The 20496-nt window shown below is 47.6% G+C and overlaps 1 protein-coding gene across 3 annotated transcripts in view; it reads right to left on the bottom strand.

Moving 5' to 3' along the window:
- Positions 1–20496, bottom strand: part of KCNN3 (potassium calcium-activated channel subfamily N member 3) — a 174307-nt gene that overhangs the window by 23769 nt on the left and 130042 nt on the right. For all 3 annotated transcript variants that reach the window (XM_045166029.1, XM_045166030.1, XM_045166031.1), the window contains exons 4-5: positions 9052–9193; positions 1389–1499 (exon numbers count right to left, since the gene is read on the bottom strand). In XM_045166029.1, coding sequence (XP_045021964.1) covers positions 1389–1499; positions 9052–9193 — 253 coding nt within the window. The remainder of the gene's footprint in view (positions 1–1388; positions 1500–9051; positions 9194–20496) is intronic.

Genomic DNA, 20496 nt, shown 5'->3' with positions numbered 1-20496 from the left:
TTTGCTCAATTCCTAGCCTGACTTCTACATGCATAGTAGGGGGCTGAAGGAAAGCAGCTGGGTTGCAGGGCCCTGGATGGAACCCAGAGGGCCCACCATGGGTACAGCCCTCAACGCTGCCATCTTGATGCTACAAATCGTGTTTTCTTTTGTACCACGGACAGCTCAGTGCCATGATGTGCATACATAACCATCTGTATGTCAACCACAGAAGAATATCTGCCTGTATGTTTTCTTCTTAACATCTTTAAAAAGGCTTGTTAAAGAATCCAATACATGTAATCAAAGACCAAACAATCAAACACCATAAAGACTTCTGCTGAGAAACTGGAGAAGCCTTGGCAACTCCCCCCTCCCGCGCTGCCTCCCTCCCGAGCACGCTCACCCTCTGTCACTCTCCCTCGCTTTTTTTTTCCCTCCCTTCCTGCCTTTGTCTTTATTTCGAACACATTTTCACTGTGCCACAACATTCATCACTGAATATTTTCTCCAGCTTTCAAAAACCCCAATCAAAATCTGGCTGCTCATGGGTCTCCCAGCCCCACTTTAATCCTAAATGAGAAAGACTTGCTAGGGTGGCCAAGACCCCAGCGCAGGTTTTTGCTTCTCTCTCACTTCAGAAAGAGGAGAGTTTTTGCAGGAAATCATATTCCTGACCTTCGTTCAGCCTGCAGGCTCTAAAGAATTTTCCATAAAAGCTGTCATTAAATAAACAGCTCCTGCCTTGCTCATTTGGCCTGCTCTTATCCTGGAAGGCTTGCTTCTGTCTCTTCTAAAGGGGCCTTCTCTTTTCTGACAATTCAGTGCGATGTCAGATTTTTAGCAGCTAAATGATCTCCCCCATTCCTGCTTAATCAGTTTTTAACCCTTCTTACCCACTTCCCTAAGGGCACAAGGGAGAAACACTATTTGGAAAACCCAAAAGGGAAAAATTGGATGATGATATTTTGATGAACATTATTTAGGAGTGATTGTCTGTAATGATTTTTTTTAGGGGTTGAATTTAGATACATTTCCAATATCATTTTAAAGACTTTCTACTGCCCTTGCTAATGAGAATCATGAAAATATTTGAGCAGAAATCAAAACATCTCATGCTGGGTGATTTACTTGGTACCATTAGGCAAGAGAGTAGGTTACATCATTGTAGGCTATAGATTTAATTATCAGGGAAATTATTTGGTTGCCTGAACCATGCACGGTGATTTAAGAAGACAGGAGCCTGCAGCGCTGAGGCATGCGGCCACTCTGCACCAGCCGTTTGCATGTGTCTGGGGCTCCCTCAACCTCCACTGAACGGTGCAGCCCTATCTTGTTGTGGCTACTTTCTGACCAGCTCCCAGGTGGGTCTTAGGTCCCCCTTTAAGACACGGGAAGTGGTGTTTTACCCGTTTGGTGAGCTGAGTGTCCATCATGAAGTTGTGAACGTGCTTCTCCGCTTTGGTGAGTTCCAGCTTCCGGGCCACCACGGCCACCACCAGGGCAGTGCAGCCGGCACCCTGTGGGGGGCAAGAGGACCGGGGAGAGAGCACATCATTAATGAAGCAGGGCTCACGTGTAAGACTCCACGTGCCCCGGGCCCACTGAGGGGTTCTGGGAGTGGGGTGGAGGCCTGAGCTCTGGCTAGTCAAGGCCAAGTCACAAAACCCAGCAGGACCCTGATCCCCACACCCACGAAGGTGTTGACCTCTGGGACACGAGCCTTCCTAGAGCTGGCCACTTCCTCATGGATCAGGGTACTCGACGGGACTGAGGCTTGGGGTCATATAAAATACCGGACAATCGCTCAGTCACCTGCCAAGCTAAGCAGGGAAGACAGAAAATCCAGCACACGTGCACCCTCTTCCTCACCCATACCCCAGCCCCAATGCCAGTCTAGAGCAGGGTGGGCTGGGGAGGGCAGGAGGAAAGACAACCAGCCATGCAGTCTGGATGGATCATCTGCTGGTGGTGGACAGTTTTCCTGAAAATGATCTAATGAAGAGGCAAAGCATCTCCCCTCCCCCCAAGACTGCTTTCCAGGGCAACCCCAGTTGGATAGAGTCTATGCGCTCAACGACTGCGCTTGCTCCTTGGTTGGGTCTTTTCACAGGAGTTCTAGCCTATGACTCAGCACAAGATGTCAGTTCCTTCTTGCTTTCACCAGGAGGCTCCAGAATTCACCATCTTGCAGAGATTTTAAAGATGACAACAATATATCTGCCTCAACCCGGGATTTTAAAGGAATGCGCAGAAGGCGCTCAGTATTTTCCAGAGCAGTGTTTCTACTCTGCTCTGGAAGGTCTATTCCAGAGGAGCTCAGGGAGGGTGAATAAAAGAGGCAGTTTCCTGAAGACTGAGTTTCTCTCTCCTAATCCTCTGGGCACATGCTTGACTGTCTGAGAAATGAGCAGAAAGGGACTCCTTCCAATATTCTCTTGAAGGACTTTGAAGTCCTCTTTGCTGTGCATCTTGAGTTGGGGGACAGGGTTGGGGGTGCCGGGGACGGCAAGAGAGAACCGCTCCTGCCCTGCTTCTCCTGCAGGCAGCAGTGATAGCCCTGCCCTCGCCTGGTTCTTGGAAGAGAGCGCATGACTCTTGGGGACCATTGCCTCTCTCCTGCACGTGGGGCCCTGCACTGCCCTGACCTCTACTCATGGAAAGATGATGAGTTCAGGAAAGTCAGCAGTCTGATGCTCTGGATGCCAAACAGTAATTATAGGTGCCACAGAGCTCAGTTTAGCAATTGAGGTCCCAGGATTCAAGGAATCCATCAAGAACTTTGGGACTCATGCAGTCTAGCAGAAAGTGTAGGAAGTCATAAAGACTGTTTTCAAAGGTACTATCATCTGTATCAGAGTTGGGCAGCATGCATATAACAGATCATTCCCCTACTCTCTCCCTCATAATCACTTTCTTTCCTTTGCCACAGATCGGCAAAGCCTAGCTGGTGTGAGGTTTTGGAAAAGCTGAAGTTGGCAATGTTTTTCCCTAGCTTTTTTAGAAGGGTTCTCATGAAAACAATCTCCTGTTTCTCGGTACATTTGGTCAGCGACCCATTTCTAGCACAACAAACTGAAAAGAACCAAGTGTGTGTGAACCTTCCTTTTTCTCACCTCATTTTTCTTTCTTGTTCAGGGACAGCCCTGTTTTCTTGGCATCTGTGACTTGCAGGAGACTCTGTGCCCAGTTTTCAAAGGATAGGTATGGGCAGTTGGACAGCCTGGTCTGTAGGTGTCTTCAATTGAGCCAGGCCTCTAAAGGCAAAAAATAGCTTAAAAAGCTCTTTTAGCGGGAAGATGTGTGATCCAATTCCCCTCAACCAGACCGAGTATATAATCTCACTCTTTTGTATGGAGTTCCAAAAGTACTTTGGGCTAAACGCCCAAAAAGCGGGATATATCATAATGTTAAAAACAGAACATCAGATGTAGAGGGTTCTTCCCTGACTCCAGGCTCCCTCATCTCCCCGGGTCCAGGGAAACTCTACTTAAATCATCCCTGAGAGCTGGGGGCAGAATTAGCCTGAAGGAGTCTCCTTGCTTGTCATGCCACTTGGGGAAATTCATTAAAGCAATCAACCATCCACAATCCCAAAGTTTCAGGTGCTAGACGGATTGCTCCATGGTTCCTGCCATGGCTTACAACCGAGCCTGCTGAATGCAGAGGGGTTCTAAAGAGAAGCTGCTGCTGCTGCTGCTAAGTCACTTCAGTCGTGTCCGACTCTGTGCGACCCCAGAGACGGCAGCCCACCAGGCTCCCCGTCCCTGGGATTCTCCAGGCAAGAACACTGGAGTGGCTTGCCATTTCCTTCTCCAATGCATGAAAGCGAAAAGTGAAAGTGAAGTCGCTCAGTCGTGTCCGACTAGAGTGTTCTAATTAAGGAACCACCTATCTTATATGATTAAGACACATTTCTGCATGGAGGCAGGGGTTGGATTAGATGACATTTCTCAGTTTCCTTCAACTTAAAGAGGTCAAGACTTCCTTGTGGATATTTCCCAGAAGGATGCTTTGTTCTTAACCCGTAATTCTAACTCGAATAGATAGCAGTGGATACTTTCAACTTCACTTTTCTTTTAGAAAAATCCATCATCTGGATGGGTTAGGGAAGTAGCCAATAATGAAACATAATCTGGTCATTCCCATTAACAGGCAACCTTGCAAAGATGGGGTCAGACACCAGCAACCTTCAGAAAGTGGTGTGCAAGGTGCTGAAATCCAGACTGGTCCTCTCCTGTGTGTGAGAGAGAGAAAGAAAGAGAGGGAGGGAGGAAGGCAGAGAGAGAAGGAAGAAGGAAGGAAGGAAGGGAAGAGGGAAGATGTAGAGAGAGAGTTGGAGCAGAGACTGAGATAGGCAACAAGTTGTGCTGCCTCCTCAACAGCATGGGACAGAGAGCAGAAGAGGAAAGGAAGAAGTGAAAATAGGAAAGAAAATAGAAAGGAATAGGGAAGAGGGATGGGCTCATGGGAATTAGGTGGAAGGCAGGAAGAACAAGGAGCCTAAGACTTGGGTCAGAAGTTAATGGTCAACTTTGGCTCCTTAGAGGAAATGAAGGAAATAAAGACAGCAAGATCCCCTCCCACCTCCTGCTGTCTTTACTTTTAAGTGGTATAATGATTACTTCAGGCTTCCCTGATAGCTCACTCTAATATTCTTGGGCTTCCCCTGTGGTTCAGCTGGTAAAGAATCCACCTGCAATGCGAGAGACCTGGGTTCGATCCCTGGGTTGGGAAAATCCCCTGGAGAAGGGAAAGGCTACCCACTCCAGTATTCTGGCCTGGAGAATTCTATAGACTATATAGTCCATGGGGTCGCAAAGAGTCGGATACGACTGAGCGGTGACTTTCACTTTCACTTCACTTCACTTTCAGTGATTACTTCTGCTTTTTTGGGGACAACGGGCCTTCTTACTTAGGTGAGTTTGTCAGCCCGGTAGGGCCATGTTAACAGTTTAAAAAGGCTCATGTGATGTGGCAGGGATGTGGGTTGGTTTTAAGAGACAGAGTGCCAAGGCCTGGGCTGGTTTGGGCATGGGAGCACTCCTGCTGCCCCAGCTGTCCTCACACGGAACCTCAGAAATCGCTGGTGGGCAGAGGGGGAATTCGAGGAGAGGACAGAGTGGGACTGAAGAGGGTAAGCAGCTGCACTGGATCAGACTGTGGAGCAGATCCATGACTCAGATTTTTGCCTTCAGATGTGCCAAGTCCTGAGTCCCGGTCGACACCAACTGGATTCCCTGGATCTTCTCTATCCAGCACTATTTCCATGGGAGAGTGGTGGGAGGGGACAGGGTCCTCTAATGAGGTCGTACTTTCCAAGGTACATAGTGAGCAGGAGCGCAGGAGTGAACAGAGAAAGGAGTGGCTGGCCTGGGGTCAACACGCCTAACTCATCCATGGATTTGGACCCAAATCAGAGGCCCAGTCTCCTTCACACTGGTCCTCCTACTTCTTGTTTCCAAGAAACACTTTCCAGCTGGAAAACCTTAGACTCTCGAAAAATAAGTATCCCAAGGGGAAGAGTATGAGGTGTTCTTAACTAAAGAAGTATAAAATAAAATAAAACATAAATGAAAGTGACAAATGGAGGAGGGAAGCCTGGAGGATTTACAGTTGGATTCTGTTTCTGCAACAGATTCCATGTAACAACTAAAATAACATCAATTGGTTTGAAACCAAGGTGTTTCAGGGAGAAGCTCATCTTCTAAAACTGACATTAAGCAGATGTCTTGCTGAGCCCTCTTCTTTACCTCCTCCCCAAATGACTCAATTTGTGCCACCTTTTACTTCATCATCCCTTTCCTTTTGCAGTTCAAAGAAGCCTCTTGCATGAAATCTTAGGGGAAGAGCTCAGTGTCCCCAGCACATATCCTGGAATCTTTTGTCTATTTGTCCCTAACTCCTGGAGGGTCCACAGAGTGGGTCCAGCTCTGTTGTGGTTCAGTCGCTCGGTCGTGTCCAGTGCTTTGCAGCCCCATGAACTGCAGCATGCCAGGTTTCCGGGTCCTGCACCATCACTCAGAGATTGCTCAAACTCGCATCCATTGAGTCGGTGATGCCATCCAATCATCTCATCCTCTGTCGTCCCCTTCTCCTCTTGCCTTCAATCTTTCCCTGCATCAGGGTCTTTCCTAATGAGTCCAGCTTTAGAAATTGTATATTGAAATGGGATTCCTACCAATCAGTCTTGGGGTCCCAAAAGTCTTTCAGATGACTGCAGAGCCAGAAAGCCTTCCGAGGCCCATTCTGGATACTAAATATTGTCAGCTTTCTCTCTGCCTTGTAACTGTCATCGTAAAATTCTTTATGGAAAGATGCTGGACTTTGATATATCTGCTTTAGTGGGTGAAATCTCTCAAACACACCAGGCCTGTGCCAACAATGTCAAGTTGTTCAGACAATTATATACCCTGCTTAATGGTTGATAATTACACCATTACTGGGATTGCCAAGAGAAAACAATGATTAAGACTATTTACAGCCTGCACACACAAATTCTTCCTTTCCCTTCCCACTAGGCCTTGCCTTGGCCTGCATGGTGTCCATGGTAACCAAACAGGAAGCCCTACCTTTTGGTAAAGGCACTTGCAGTAATAATCAGGAGAGGTACAAAGTGTTGGGAGACTGGGGGATGGGAGGAAGGGATTCTCAGCCATGTGAAACCCTGGAAAGAAGTGACTCAGCTAGAAAAGTCCCACTTGTAAGGAAAAAAAAAATGCCACCAGGGTTCCTCACTGTGGCTGACCCCAGAGGGAGGCAGCTGATTTTAATTTGGGTAAAAACACAAGTGGAGGGAAGCTCCCTGTCCCTGTGTATAGATAGGTATCTATGCAGCAGGGTTGATGCAGAAAGAGAAGATGAAAGGCACGTGTTGTATTTTTAATACAGGGGGTGGGTATCAGTTCCTCCTCACTCGTTTATTCTCTCCACTTTGATCACACCTTTCTCCTCAAGGAACAAACACTTTCTTCCAAGCAGCTGCTGAAGCCCCTGGAGCAAAAGCAGGTGTGAAGACCACACCCCAGGAGAAGGCAGGGAGGGGCCAGGGTCCGGTTGGCCCACCGCCCAGCTCTGCCAGAGCAGAAGCCCAGAGATGCAGGAGTGAGGAAACCAGGAAAATGATGGCTCCCAGGCTCTGGCTTCTTGGCTGGGGCATAGAGCCATGCTGAGAGGGAGAATGGCTAGTATTTAAAAATAACGGAGGCTCCCAGCAGGGCCGTTCACCTATCAGCAGCTGGGCTCCGTGCAGGCCAGACTGAGAGCTGGTTCTGAGGCATATAGCTGGCACCCCAGGAGCATCTCTGAGACAGGAAAGCTTTGGTCTTCGGGCGGCATGTCATTCTTTTCTGGAAGGAAGACTCATTCCCTGGTTTCCTGGTGACAGCTGGAGCTGTGCCAGGCAGACTCCTACCAACCAACGGGAGGTATTTGTTCTGAGCCCTTACACTTACCCATGGTTTATCCCAAGCCCGGCGCTAAGCCGCCTGTCATTAACTCCTGCCCAGGACCCACTAATAAGTGCCTGCCCTGGGTTTCAGTCAAAAAAGGAGAGGACAGCATCCAGTCATGACACGGCAGCGCCAGAGCCCTCCTGCCCCACGGCCCAGGCCTCTGACCCCACGGCCTCTGCTGCTCTGAGCAACTGGCTGCTGTCAGTCCCAGGAGGCCTCCATGCTAGTGAGGAGCTAAACCCCTGCCCACTGCGGGATGGAGTCATTTCTCTTCCAGAAGGAGGGTCTTTTGTTTCCTCCTGGAGAAATGGGGATGATGGCTGAGATCTGCCCTGGAAGGCTTTTGATGACAGGGGTGCAGAGAGGACTCCTCGGGGTGGGCTGCCGTGACCCACCAATGAGACGTAGGAATAAGCTTCGGGCCTCCTGTACTCCTCCATCTCCACCAACACCTCCCCACCCCACTCCAACACACAGCCTTAGATTCCTGAGTCTTCTCTGACCCTCAGTTTCCTCTTTTGAAAAGAGGACCCTGCGTGTTTACTCTGCTCTGGGAAGGAGGTCAAAGAGGTCAAAGAGCCCGGTTGTCTGTCCTGGTCAGAAAGCAAGGAGAGGGGCAAGAAGCCCTCATCCCGACCGACCGGTGAAGGAGCAGTGGGGGTAGGGATGCTGAGGACTTGCCAGCCCTGAAGGCGGGTGCAGCTCCCTGTTGCTGACAGAGCACGTTAACATAAGCACTGCAGTCTACCCTCATCAGCAGCCAGGGAGGAGGGCGGAGCAGCCTCCCGTCTGCACTTCCTACTGGAGAATGCTGAGGTCCAGCAGGCTAATTGCCCTGCCTGGGCCCACACTGAGGTCCAGCTATGGGCATTCAGACTCTGGTCTGAAACTCCCTACCCACTACCCTCCCATACTCCATACTGTGCGGCCATGTGATGGGCATGAGTGTGTGTCAGGCTGGGGATGGCAGGGTGATGGGGCAGGAAAAATACACCTTGGAAGGAGGCAGCACAGCTGCTGGGCATCTGGGGAGGGATGGGGATGCTGTCACAGGCTAGCCGGCTGCCAGCACGGGGAGGGAACTGGCACTCGGAGCTCAGCACCCCAACATTTGGATGCAGGAGCCAAGAGTTGGCCCAGGGCCAGCTCATCAAACCGGGACCAAACCAGTGGCCAACCCAGGCTAGGACCTAGGTCTCTCATGGTCGGCTCAGAGCACTGGCCCCCGTGAGTTCTAGCTACACTTTATCAGATGTGGCGCCAAGGTCTGTGGGGCCCAGGGCACAGGAAAGAGGACAATTAACTGCAGACCCTGATGGGAGTGGAGGGTAAGACCCATGACCAGCTTCCCCCAGCCCATTCCTAGAGGTCTGTGAGGAGACCATGAACTGTTCGGGAACCAGGACCTCTTCCTATCTCAGACAAGGAAATGAAAAAGCGAGAAGCTGTACAGATGTCACATCTGTCTTTTTACGTGCACAGACACACATGCTGGCCCGTTAACTAGCAGCTGGCCCCGCGCCCAGACAAGGAAGGCCCCCCGAACCTGCCGTAAAGGGATCGCTCCTAGCAGCATCCTACGGGTGGGGAAGGGTAATGGGCGGCGGCAGATACTCACCATGATGCCGGTGAGCAGACAGACACCTTTCCCACAGTACGTGTGGGGCACCATGTCCCCATAACCAATGGAAAGGAATGTGATAGAGATGAGCCACATGGCACCCAGAAAGTTACTAGTTACGTCCTGCTGGTCATGGTACCTGCCGGGGGAGGGGGTGGAAGACAGGAGTGAGTTAGTGGAGCTACCATTCTCGGGTTCTGGGCATACCTGGACAAAGAAGGACATTTTGCTGAGGCAGAGAGAGCAGCGAAAGCGGCACACAGAGCTCTCCAGGAGACGGAAGCTGTTGAGGCTCTGCCCACCCAGGTCCTGCCTGCAGCTCTCTGTCCATCCCCCCCAACACCCCACCACAAGCTTGGTCCCGGCGGTAAAATGTTTTGTCATGATTTGCACCATATTGCAGACGTCCTTTTTGGTAAAATGGCTTTGGATGAAATCATGCAGTAATAAAATTTAGATTTTCCCTTCCAAGCTGACAGTCTAAATGTATGTGGATGTGATTAATCTGAAATCACAAGCTCCTGAACAGGGAAAATGTCAAAAAAAATCACTAAACGCATTTAGCAATTTCCCGTAAGAAGGTTGATGGAGCCCAAAGACTGGCACCTCCCTGGTGTCTGGAGGGAGGCTGCGGCAGCTGGGGTTCTCTCGAACCTGTTTCCAGGGAAGTTTCCAGAGTCTTTGTGGAGGCATGGCCTCCTCTTCTGAGCTGGACGGAGGCTCATGGCTGTCCTGCCCTGGGAGGAACTAGCTGGAAACATATCCCCACCATTCCCTCTGCCCGATATCCATTCCACCCCATCCCTCATGTCCCTCCCTTTATCCCCAAACACCAAGGCTCGCTGTGTGCCAGGCTCTGTGTCAAATACTGAAATAGAAAGATGAACAGGATACCAGCTCTGCCCTTAGGCTTCTCAGCCCAGGGGAAGGGCCCATTTTAAGCATGTAGACATTTGAGGAAGAGTAAGGACGAGGCACCTGGAGGGCAGGAGGGAAAAGACAATGATCTTGACCCCAATGTAGGAGGGTTGGTCAGAGGCTGGAGTTTTCCAGGCGGACCAGGGGAAGGGTGTTCTGGGCAGAGGAAATAGCTTTGTGAAAAGCTAGGGCCCAACCTGAGTGCAGCAGGTGGGCCTGGCTGCACCTGGGGTGGCAGGGCAGATGAATGAAGGTGGGTGTTTTTCTCAAAATGTTCTCTCACAGGATAAGCCTGAACGACACGGACATCACTCCTGGATAAACTCTTACCATCAGCCTCTTGGAGGCCACTGGATGGGAAAAGTGAGATACGGCCAGGGAGACCAAACCACCCTGGTTGGATAGAGCAGAAAGTCATTTAGGAGCCTTAATCCATAGAACTGAGTTACCAATAAGGCTTACATGACATGCTTGAGACATGGCTGAGTACAGGAGACCCTCAGAAAGTATTCGCTGCTTCTGTCAGCGCTCTCCACGTCCCCCACACGGCCTGGAGCCCAGTGGGCAACTGGCAAATGCTGTTCTTCTTTCCCTTACCCCCACCCCAAGTCAGGTGTGCTGGAAAGGCTGCAGATACAGATGCATCTGGAGAGGAGCCTAAAAGCCGGGAGAAGCCTGACAGTGAGAAAGGAGGTGGACGGCGTGTGAGTGGTGAAAGACAAGGGCACAGTAATATGGATTTCATTTACTGACTCATGGGGCTTCCCAGGTGGCGCTAGTGGTAAAGAACCTGCCTCCCAATGCAGGAGAAGCAGGAGATGCAGGTTCAATCCCAGGGTCGGGAAGATCCTCTGGAGGAAGGCATGGCAACCCACTTCAGTATCCTTGCCTAGAAAATTCTGTGGACAGAGGGACCTGGCAGGCTACAGGCCATGAGGTTGCAAAGAGTTGGCTGAAGCTGCTTAGTATATTTATTGACTCGCACTATATTAGTTGGAGCCACACAGTACAACCTACCCTGTGGCTAGTACTTTGTATACAAACACTCTAATTCTCACAACATCTTGTAATGTATTTTTACAGGTAAGCAACTGGAAGCACAGAGACATTGAGCAACTTGCCCCAAAACACACAGGACGTAACCAAAGTAAAGCCCATGCTCTTTTCACTCTTCCCTCAGCACCAGAGAGGTGGAGACGACTGCTGTGTGCATGGGGGAATGGTAAGAAAGTTTTAGCAACATGAGGACACCTGGGCTCCAGGAGCAGGTGATGAGGGAGCCGTGGAGACAAAGGGTCTGATTTGGGAAGGCCTTGAATTCCAGGGTAAGAGGCTTGGATTTGGTCTTAGAGGCCTTGGAAATGATTCCAGGTCCTTGAGCAGCTGAATGACAAGATGACATGGCCCACTGGGATGAGTGGTCTGTTGGGTGGTGAACAGGATGTTTAAAAAATGCAGCCCTGGGGTGGGGTAGCCAGGTGGGGAGCAAATGGCAATGCCAGGATGGAGGTGCAAGCGGCAGCCTTCATCGCACATCTGAGCCTGGCCCGAGCAGACCCCGGTGAGCACATCATTAGGGGGCTATTTAGCTGCAACTTGAGGCTCTACCGGCAGTCAGAGGAGGGTGATTTTAGCCTTTCATAGCTATGTACATGGGAGCATGCCCGGAACTCCAGGGGGACGCCTGAAGAGCAGACATCCCCTCCCAAAGCTCAGCTGAGAAGATGCTTTCCCTCCCCTCCCCTACCTGCTCTGCTGCCTCCCCAGTGACACTCTGTTGCTACCCTAAGGGCACCCTGGCTGCCTATTCTGCCCAGTTGCCCTCATCTCCCCAGGGCTGGGCCTGTGTCTGCTCACCTGGCTATCCTGGAGTAGCACAGACTGATGATGTCCAAATCTGATCCCCAAGATGGAGTGTGGCCTGCCCTGGTGCTCCAGCCCCATCCCAGGTCTGACGTGGCCTTGGACGGGCAGCCACTCTTCCCCTCCCATTCCCCAGAGCCCTGGGGCAATGCCAGGCCCTTGGGCTGATGTAGTCCCCTCCACTCACAGCCTGCTGCTCTTTGGCTGGGAAGAACGGTGGCGACCCTGTTAGGGGAAGCACACTGATTGAAACCGCCCACCCTGGCCAGGCACCATAGTACCCATTTGCATGAGTTGTTTTATGACAGGAGATCCTGGTAAGGAATATGGAACTAATAAGCCACCACCAACGGGAAGAGTTCAGGAAAGGTCTAAAAGAGACACCACGTGTCCGTCCACTTCCCAGAATCCCTCTTGCTAGCATCCATCTTGGCTGAGTGATGCCTGCGCCACCAGGAAAGACTCTGAATTAGAATGATTGGCCAAAGACCACCTGGAAACTAATCCCATCACCATAAAACCCGAGACTGCGAGCCACACGGCAGAGCAGTTCTCCTGGGTTCCCTTACCCTACTGCTCTCCACCCGGGTGCCCTTTCCCAATAAAATCTCCTGCTTTGTCAGCACATGTGTCTCAGATAATTCATTTCCAAGTGTTAGACAAGAGCCCAGTTTTGAGCCCTGGAAGGGATCCGCCTTCCTGCAACAACCCTGCCTCTCAGGGCCTGTGCTGAGGTGTTGGTGGGGACTCCTTCCATCCAGGGATGCACTTTGGAAACTGTGAAGAGGCAAGACTCAGTGACAGATTGAATGTAGGGGCACAGAAGGGTGAAGACTTAAAGATGGCTCCATGCCACAAGCCAGCAACGCGTAAACACATGTTGCAGAGTCAGGGTCTTCAGTTCATCAGACAGTTCCTGGAAGGGGTCAGGTCTGAGGACGGTGGCTTCAAGGCAGTGCCTAGACAGGAGGTGAGCCTGTGGTCTTGAGCTTAGCTCGCCTGGCTTCAAGCCCCAGCTCTACCTTAAGTAGCTCAATGGCTGTGGGCAAATGACTTAACCTCTCTGTGACCTAGTTTCTTTATCTGCTGATAGGAGGATTAAGGAAAATAATCCACCAGCAATATTAGCACAGTGCCCAGCGTGCACACTAAATGTCAGCAATTACTGTTATTGCTGAGAGTGGTAAGTATTATCAGTCTGAGGAAAAAATGTACAGAAAAATACGGTGGCAGAAATTTACAAGTGCAGTGGGTGGAGGGTCCCAGTAAGGGACAGAAGTAGATGAAGGGAGGGATGAAGATGAAGGAAAGGATGAAGATGAAGGGAAGGATGAAGATGTCTTGGTATTTGGGCTGGAGAACTATCTGATGCAGGGATGAGAGAAATCTGTCATTTCCAGGACAAAGAAGGGATATGGGACACTTGGTATCTGAGAATGATTCTAGCAGCTACATGCAAGGCTGATTAAAGAAGGCAGGCCCCAGACAGGGAGTTTGCAGGTGTCCAGGGAGAGGCAATGGAGAAACTTGAATGCCAAACCACGGGGTTTGGACTTAATTTGCAGCCTGTCCTTTGTGGATTTAATTGGCTGATTGACTTATTGGCTGTGCATGTAGGTTTCCAAAGTCCTCCTTTCCTTGCTTAAACTAGTGTTCCCAAACTGCTCGGCTGCCCTCAGGACCTTGGCCCATCCTATTCATATGTGGGTGGACTCCGAGGTAAAGAGATTAGACCTCAGAGTGGAATTAAATAACAGCAACCAGTCATCTGTCTCTCTTCTTAAAGTTGAGGTGTGATTTCCTGCTTTATTTTTCTCTAAATTCTCCTTATGATCTTGTGGGTTTCTTTTTCATTCACCATTTAAAATCCTCTGGTGTTAACTATGCGTGCTGAGAAGAGGAAAAGGGGATCTTGAGGATGTTATTCATTCATTGTTTGTCCAACTTTGAAGATCTACCTCCTGACAGGGGCTATAGAAGATAAGGAGATGAACCGGACATGCACCCTACTTTCCCGTGGCTTGGAGCATTGTCATGGAGATAAAACACACAGGCAACTCACCAAGCAGGAAGTGATGAGTGAGAGAGCTGGGCGGCTGATTCAGGACCGTGGGAGTGGAGAGGAGGGAGAAATTGTTTCCAAATCTATTCACAATTTTAGAGTGGTTTACACTTGCCACAAATTCATGTACTAATCTCATATTTTTTGCGATACAGAATTTTTTAGAGAAAAGAAATCCCAAGTTTTTCCTTAAGAGCTAAAGAGGAAAAGCTGTGGGCATGTTTTTAGGGTTAGTATAGTTATTAATTTATCATTAGAGTGTGGACTATGGTTTTTTTTGCTTTTAATATTTTTGAAATAAATGATAGATATGGAAGATTGTATGACTGGGTAAAAATGGTAGATGCTATTTTTGCTTCCTCCTCATATCCCTCTGGGCTTCCCTTAGCTGGTAAAGAGTCCACCTGCAATGCAGAAGACCTCAGTTCGATTCCTGGGTTGGGAAGGTCCCCTGGAGGAGGGATAGGCTACCCACTCCAGTATTCTTGGGCTTCCCCAGTGTCTCAGATGGTAAAGAATCTGCCTGCAATGCGGGAGATCTGGTTTTGATCCCTGGGTTGGGAAGAGCCCCTGGAGAAGGGTATGGGAACCCACTCTAGTATTCTTGCCTGGAGAATCCCATGGACAGAGGAGCCTGGTGGGCTATGGTCCATGGGGTTGCAAAGAGTCAGACATGACTGAGTGTCTAAGCACAGCACAGCTTATCCCTCTACAACTCTCAGTTTTAGTTTCCTGCTTTTAAAAATAAGTGGACAACCAGGAATCCCCAGACATCTGAGGAAAGTCTCAAATATTAAACACACAGACCAAATCAGTCAATTAAACAAACAAAGAAAAAGCACTCTGGATCACAGACAATTAACAGAGAAGAACTCTTGAAACAAATCCTGTAATTAATATCTTAAGAGAGATAAATGAGATATTGAACCATGAGACAAGGATGGCATATACCAAGAAAGTCCTCCCACAGGGCTGGAAGATAAATAGAGGGAGTCTCCCAAAAGGCAGAAAAAGAGAAAGAGAGGAAAATAGGAGAAAATTAGTGAATTAGTCTACCAATTCAAACAGTGTTTCAGAAACAGAGAAATGGCAAAAAAAAAAAAAGAGGAGGAGGTGAAAGAAGGAAAAGAGGGCAAGAAGTAATCATTGAAGATATCATTAAAAGATTTCCCAGAGCTGAAGGACACATGTTTCTAGATCAAGGGCCCACTGTTCCCAGCATAGTGGATGGAAATAGACTCACAGCAAGACACATTATGTGAAATTTCAGAACACCAGGGAGAAGAGGAAAGATGCTAAGGTGCTTCCAGAGAAAGAGAGGTCAAACAAAGAATCAGATGTCAGAGTGACTTTGGACTTTTTCACAGAAACACTGGAAGCCAGAAGGCCATGGAATAAAGGTTTCAAAATTCTGAAGGAAAATGATTTCCAAACCATCCAAGGCTTTCAAAGACGTGCGTCCTCAGCCCCCTTTCTTCTGAAGCTACAGGAGGGCAAGCATCACCCAAACAAAGGAGTAAACCCAGGAGGAAGCCCTGAGGTGGAGAAAACTGGGGATCCGCAGAGGAGACAGGCCCAAGGCGACGGTACCTGGAGGCCCTGCATGACGGTCACGCAGGCATGGAGAACAACCTGTCCAGACAGGAGCAGGTCAGATGACTCTGGGAGGTATTTCTCCAAGAAGACGTAATTGATAGAAAACCTGCAGGGCCCGAACACACTGAGAAGAAATGTAAACAACCGCCAGTCTCAAGTAAAATTAGTGATAAATACACAGCAAACTAAGCAAATGAGTAAACATGATAATTAACCAGGAAAAACAAAAAAGTTCTGCAGGAAAGGAAAAGTTGTCCTTTACTACAAGGCTTAGCTCTGAATAGAGTCAAATTAGCGTTGGCTGAGTAATGTAAACACTGATTACTGATCTAACCAACATAGTGATATAATGATGAAAGGAGGATGGGGGTGGGATACAGGAAGAGTTGCTGCTGCTGCTGCTGCTGCTGCTAAGTCGCTTCAGTCGTGTCCGACTCTGTGCGACCCCATAGACGGCAGCCCACCAGGCTCCGCCATCCCTGGGATTCTCCAGGCAAGAACACTGGAGTGGGTTGCCATTTACTTCTCCAATGCATGAAAGTGAAAAGTGAAAGTGAAGTCACTTAGTCGTGTCTGCTCTTTGAGACCCCATGGACTGCAGCCTACCAGGCTCCTCCATCCATGGGATTTTCCAGGCAAGAGTACTGGAGTGACAGGAAGAGTTGGAGGGAAGGAAAGGGAGCTAAATCCTTATCTTAGGATAAGATAAGGAAGGGGACAGATGATGCTGAAACTGGAGCACCGAAAAACAGCAATATGAGCATGTCATGAAGAAACATGGAGGTAAATTTTACAATTAGTTAGCAAAAGGAGGTAAATGTAGCTACTCCTGGAGAAGCATAAATGGGAAAAACGGGTGGAGGATAGCAAATACCACAGAACAACTGAGTCTAAGTGTATGCAGCTGTAACTTCCATAATATCAAAATGAAACTAAACCTAAGGAAAAAAAAAAACATAAATATACATAACATAAAATTGTTATGAAGCCTGAAAATAAAATAAGCATCCTTGAACTCACTGTCCTATTGCCCCTACTTGTGCATTCTTACCACCTTCAGCCTCCCAAATCTCCCCAGAGATCACCGACATCCTGAATTGCATGTTTATCCTGCTCTTGTTTTTCTTCACAGTGGTTTTCCTTTAAATTTTTTTTTAATTTAATTGAAGTATAGATTTACAATGTTATGTTCATTTCAGGCGTACAGCAAAGTGATTCAGTCATATATATATATATTCATAATATGTATGTTCTTTTTCAGTTACTTTTCCCTTATAGGCTATTAAAAAATATTTAGTATAGTTCCTTGTTCTATACAGTAGATCCTTGCTTATTATCTATTTTATATATAGAAGTGTGTATATGTTGATCCCAAACTCAAAGTGCTTCTACTTAGCTATGTATACCTACCTAAACAATATATAATTCAGTTTCGCTCGTCTCTGAATTTCATAAAATGAAATCATACTGTAGGAGTGGGATAGGCAACCTCTAAAATGACCCCCAGTAACTCCAGTATTCTTGCCTGGGGAATCCCAGGGACAGAGGAGCCTAATGGGCTGTCGTCTATGGGGTCTCACAGAGTCGGACACGACTGAAGCGACTTAGCAGCAGTAGCAGCAGCAGCATTCCTTCTCCTGGGGTATTCACACACTTTTGTAATCCCCTCCTTTTAAGTGTGGGCTGGACCTAGCAACTAGTTTCTAAGGAAAAGAACATGGCAGAATATGGCTGTCATGTCTAAGGTTTGCTTATGAGAAGACTGTGGCTTCTGTCTCGGAGATCTCTACTTTGATCTCTTTTGAATACTCTCCCCTGGGAGAAGCCACACATGTGGTGGGGGACCTCAGCCTGCCCACAACCACATGAGTGAGCTTGGAAATAGAAACCCCTTAAGTCAAGCCTTGAGGTGAGACGACAGGCTGCCATAATCTCATGAGAGAACTTGAGCCGGAGGTACCCATTTAAGACGTCCCTGAATTCCTGACACGGAGCGACTATGAGGGTGAAAATGTTTGCTGTGTTAAGCTGGTAAGTTACAGGGCAATTTGTTACACAGCAGTAGATAACAAATGGGGCTTCCAGGTGGCACTAATGATAAAGAACGCACCTGCCAATGCAGGAGACGTAAGAGATGCAGGTTCAATCCCTGGGTCGGGAAAATCCCCTGGAGGAGGGCATGGCAACCCACTCCAGTATTCTTGCCTAGAGAATCCCTCGGACAGAGGAGCCTGGCAGGCAACCATTCACAGAGTCGCAAAGAGTCAGACATGACTGAAGCAATTTCATGCATGCAGATAACTAATACAATGAACTTTTCTCTGAATTGCTTTTTGCCACTCAACATATATGTTGATATTTGTGACTATAATGTATTCTCCTTACTGTACTGCGTTCCATCGTATTACTACACCATCCCTTATTCATTCACCTATCGATGGCCACATGGGTGGTTTCCAGGGTTTTCCTCTAATGGGCAATACCGCTACAAACATTCTTAATCACAGCTCCTGGTTGTTTAAGAGTTTCTCTGGGACACTTACTTAAGAGTGGATTTACTGGTTTGTACATATTTAATGTCATTGGAAAATGTCATGTTCTTTTCCAAAACACAGTAAAAATTAGGTTTCTACCAGTAGTGGACACATGTTCCTGTAACTCCATGTCTTTACCAACACATTGTCATCTGACTTTAATTATTGCCAAACTAATGGGTAAATTGATATTGCATCATGCTTTCACTTTACATTTTCCTGATGAAATCTGAGTGTCAATTTATATGTTTATTGGTCACTCATATTTCCTCTTCTGTAAAGTACTATTCATGACTTTTTTTCATTTTTCTATTGGTTTATTTTTGTCTTTTTTTCTAATTCATTATAAGAGTTCTTTATATATTTTAGATAAAAACTTTGTCAGTTTATATGTTGCAAATATGTTCTCCCAGTTTATGCCAGGTCTTTTTACTTTCTTTATAGTATTATTTTTCTTTATAGTATTTTTGATGAACAGAAGTTTTAAATTTTACTGTAGCTGAATTTATCATTTTAATTTATAATTAGTGACTTGTATAATTTGTTAAAGAAATCCTTTCCTATCTGCAGTTTTAAGACTTTCTTTTAAATGTTTCTAAATGTTACTTTTCATATTTGTCTTCAGTTCAGCTAGAATTGATTTTATGTATGGTGTGAGATAGGGATACAACTTCATTGTTTTTATATGCTGCTGCTGCTGCTAAGTTGCTTCAGTCGTGTCCGACTATCCCAAATCCACTTAATGAGCAGGTCATCCTTTCTCCACTGAGAATGCTACGTCTGTCATATAGATTATACGTGAAAGTGAGGCTATTTCTGGGTTCTCTACTCTGTTCCATTGGCCTTTTTGTCCAACTTTGGAGTTACCTCTTTGTAGCCTTTTCTAGGTACCTTCTCAGAGCCTAACACATAAAAGGTGCTTAGTAAATACTTGTGGAATGAATATGGCCTGCTTCTTGCTTTTCCGGTCCCCTTGTGAGAGTTAAGTTGCTTTAGTAATTCAGTGACGCACGTTAAAGTGACTTCAGCTGTTCTCTCTGGCAGAAAGTCTTTTGTGAAAGCGGCTGCCAAATTCCCTGGTCTTGGAGTTGGTTCTCACTATTCATAAGGACTCAGCTTCTTGACAGTAGCTGTGACCTCGCTCTTTTCACATGCATCTTAGTGATGTGATGGCTCTAGTCATTTATCCTGGATCTGGTTTGCTTGTTGGAAATTTTCAGGAATCAAATCAAATCTTGAAGACAAGATTCTTTGTCTTCATCTTCTAGTATTCCCCAGCTTTGTACAGTTAGGTCCTAGCCCCAAGCCCCTGTGCTTATTCAGTTCTCCAGTGAAAAACCCAACATGTACCTGACTCAACCCTTTGGCGGCCTTGGAGCCTGTTGGCACTTCCCTCCTCAGAACAGTCCTCTTGGCATCTTCAGTGACTTGTTCTGCTTTCCTCCTGTTCTGACCATCCTTCTTGGCTGCTTCTTCTGGCCTCCTCTTCAATGTTGCTGGGCTCCAAGCTTGCCTCATACCTTTCCTGCTTCTTGTATTGCCTGCCATGTCTTCACTGATCCCTTCTAAGTGACCTTTAAAGAAGCAGCTCAAAACCCATCTAAGTCAATGTGGGCCCTCTGTCTCTAACCCCACACCACTCAGCTTCTGCACTCTCCATTTGCTGCCCACACACTGTCTTGGGTAGGAGACCACTGGTGTGGACCATTGTTAGGTGTCACGGTGAATTATCTATGTTTGAGTCTGGGTTTTACTCTGTAGTATCTGCATGACCTTGTCCTCAGTTTTCTTATCTATAAAAGGGAATAAAAACACTTGCTCCCTGGAAGAATAGCTATGACAAACCTAGACAGTGTATTAAAAAGCAGAGACATCACTTTGCCAACAAAGGTCCATATAGTCAAAGCTATGGTGTTTCCAGCAGTCATGTATGAATGTGAGAGTTGGACCATAAAGAAGGCTGAAAGTGAAAGTGAAAAGTCCCTCAGTTGTATCCGACTCTTTGCGACCCTATGGTCTATACAGTCCATGAGATTCTCCAGGCCAGAATACTGGAGTGGGTAGCCTTTCCCTTCTCCAGGGGATCTTCCCAACTCAGGGATCAAACCGGGGTCTCCTGCATTGCAGGTGGATCCTTTACCAGCTGAGCCACAAGAGAAGCCCAAGAATACTGGAGTGGGTAGCCTATCCCTTCTCCAGTGGATTTTCCCAACCCAGGGATCAAACTGGGGTCTCCTGCATTGCAGGTGGAATCTTTAACAACTGAGCTATCTGTGAGGCTGAGCATAGAAGAACTGACACTTTCAGACTGTGGCGTTGGAGAGGACTCTTGAGACTCCCTTGGACAGGAAGGAGATCTAACCAGTCCATCCTAAAGGAAATCAACCCTGAATATTCATTGGAGGGACTGATACTGAAGCTGAAGCTCCAATACTTTGGTCATCTGATGCAAAGAGCTGATTCATTGGA

Source organism: Bubalus bubalis, chromosome 6, assembly GCF_019923935.1.
Source record: "Bubalus bubalis isolate 160015118507 breed Murrah chromosome 6, NDDB_SH_1, whole genome shotgun sequence".
NCBI lineage: Eukaryota > Metazoa > Chordata > Mammalia > Artiodactyla > Bovidae > Bubalus > Bubalus bubalis.
The sequence above is the reverse complement of the archived record's forward strand: the minus strand, read 5'-3'. Positions and strand labels throughout refer to the sequence as shown.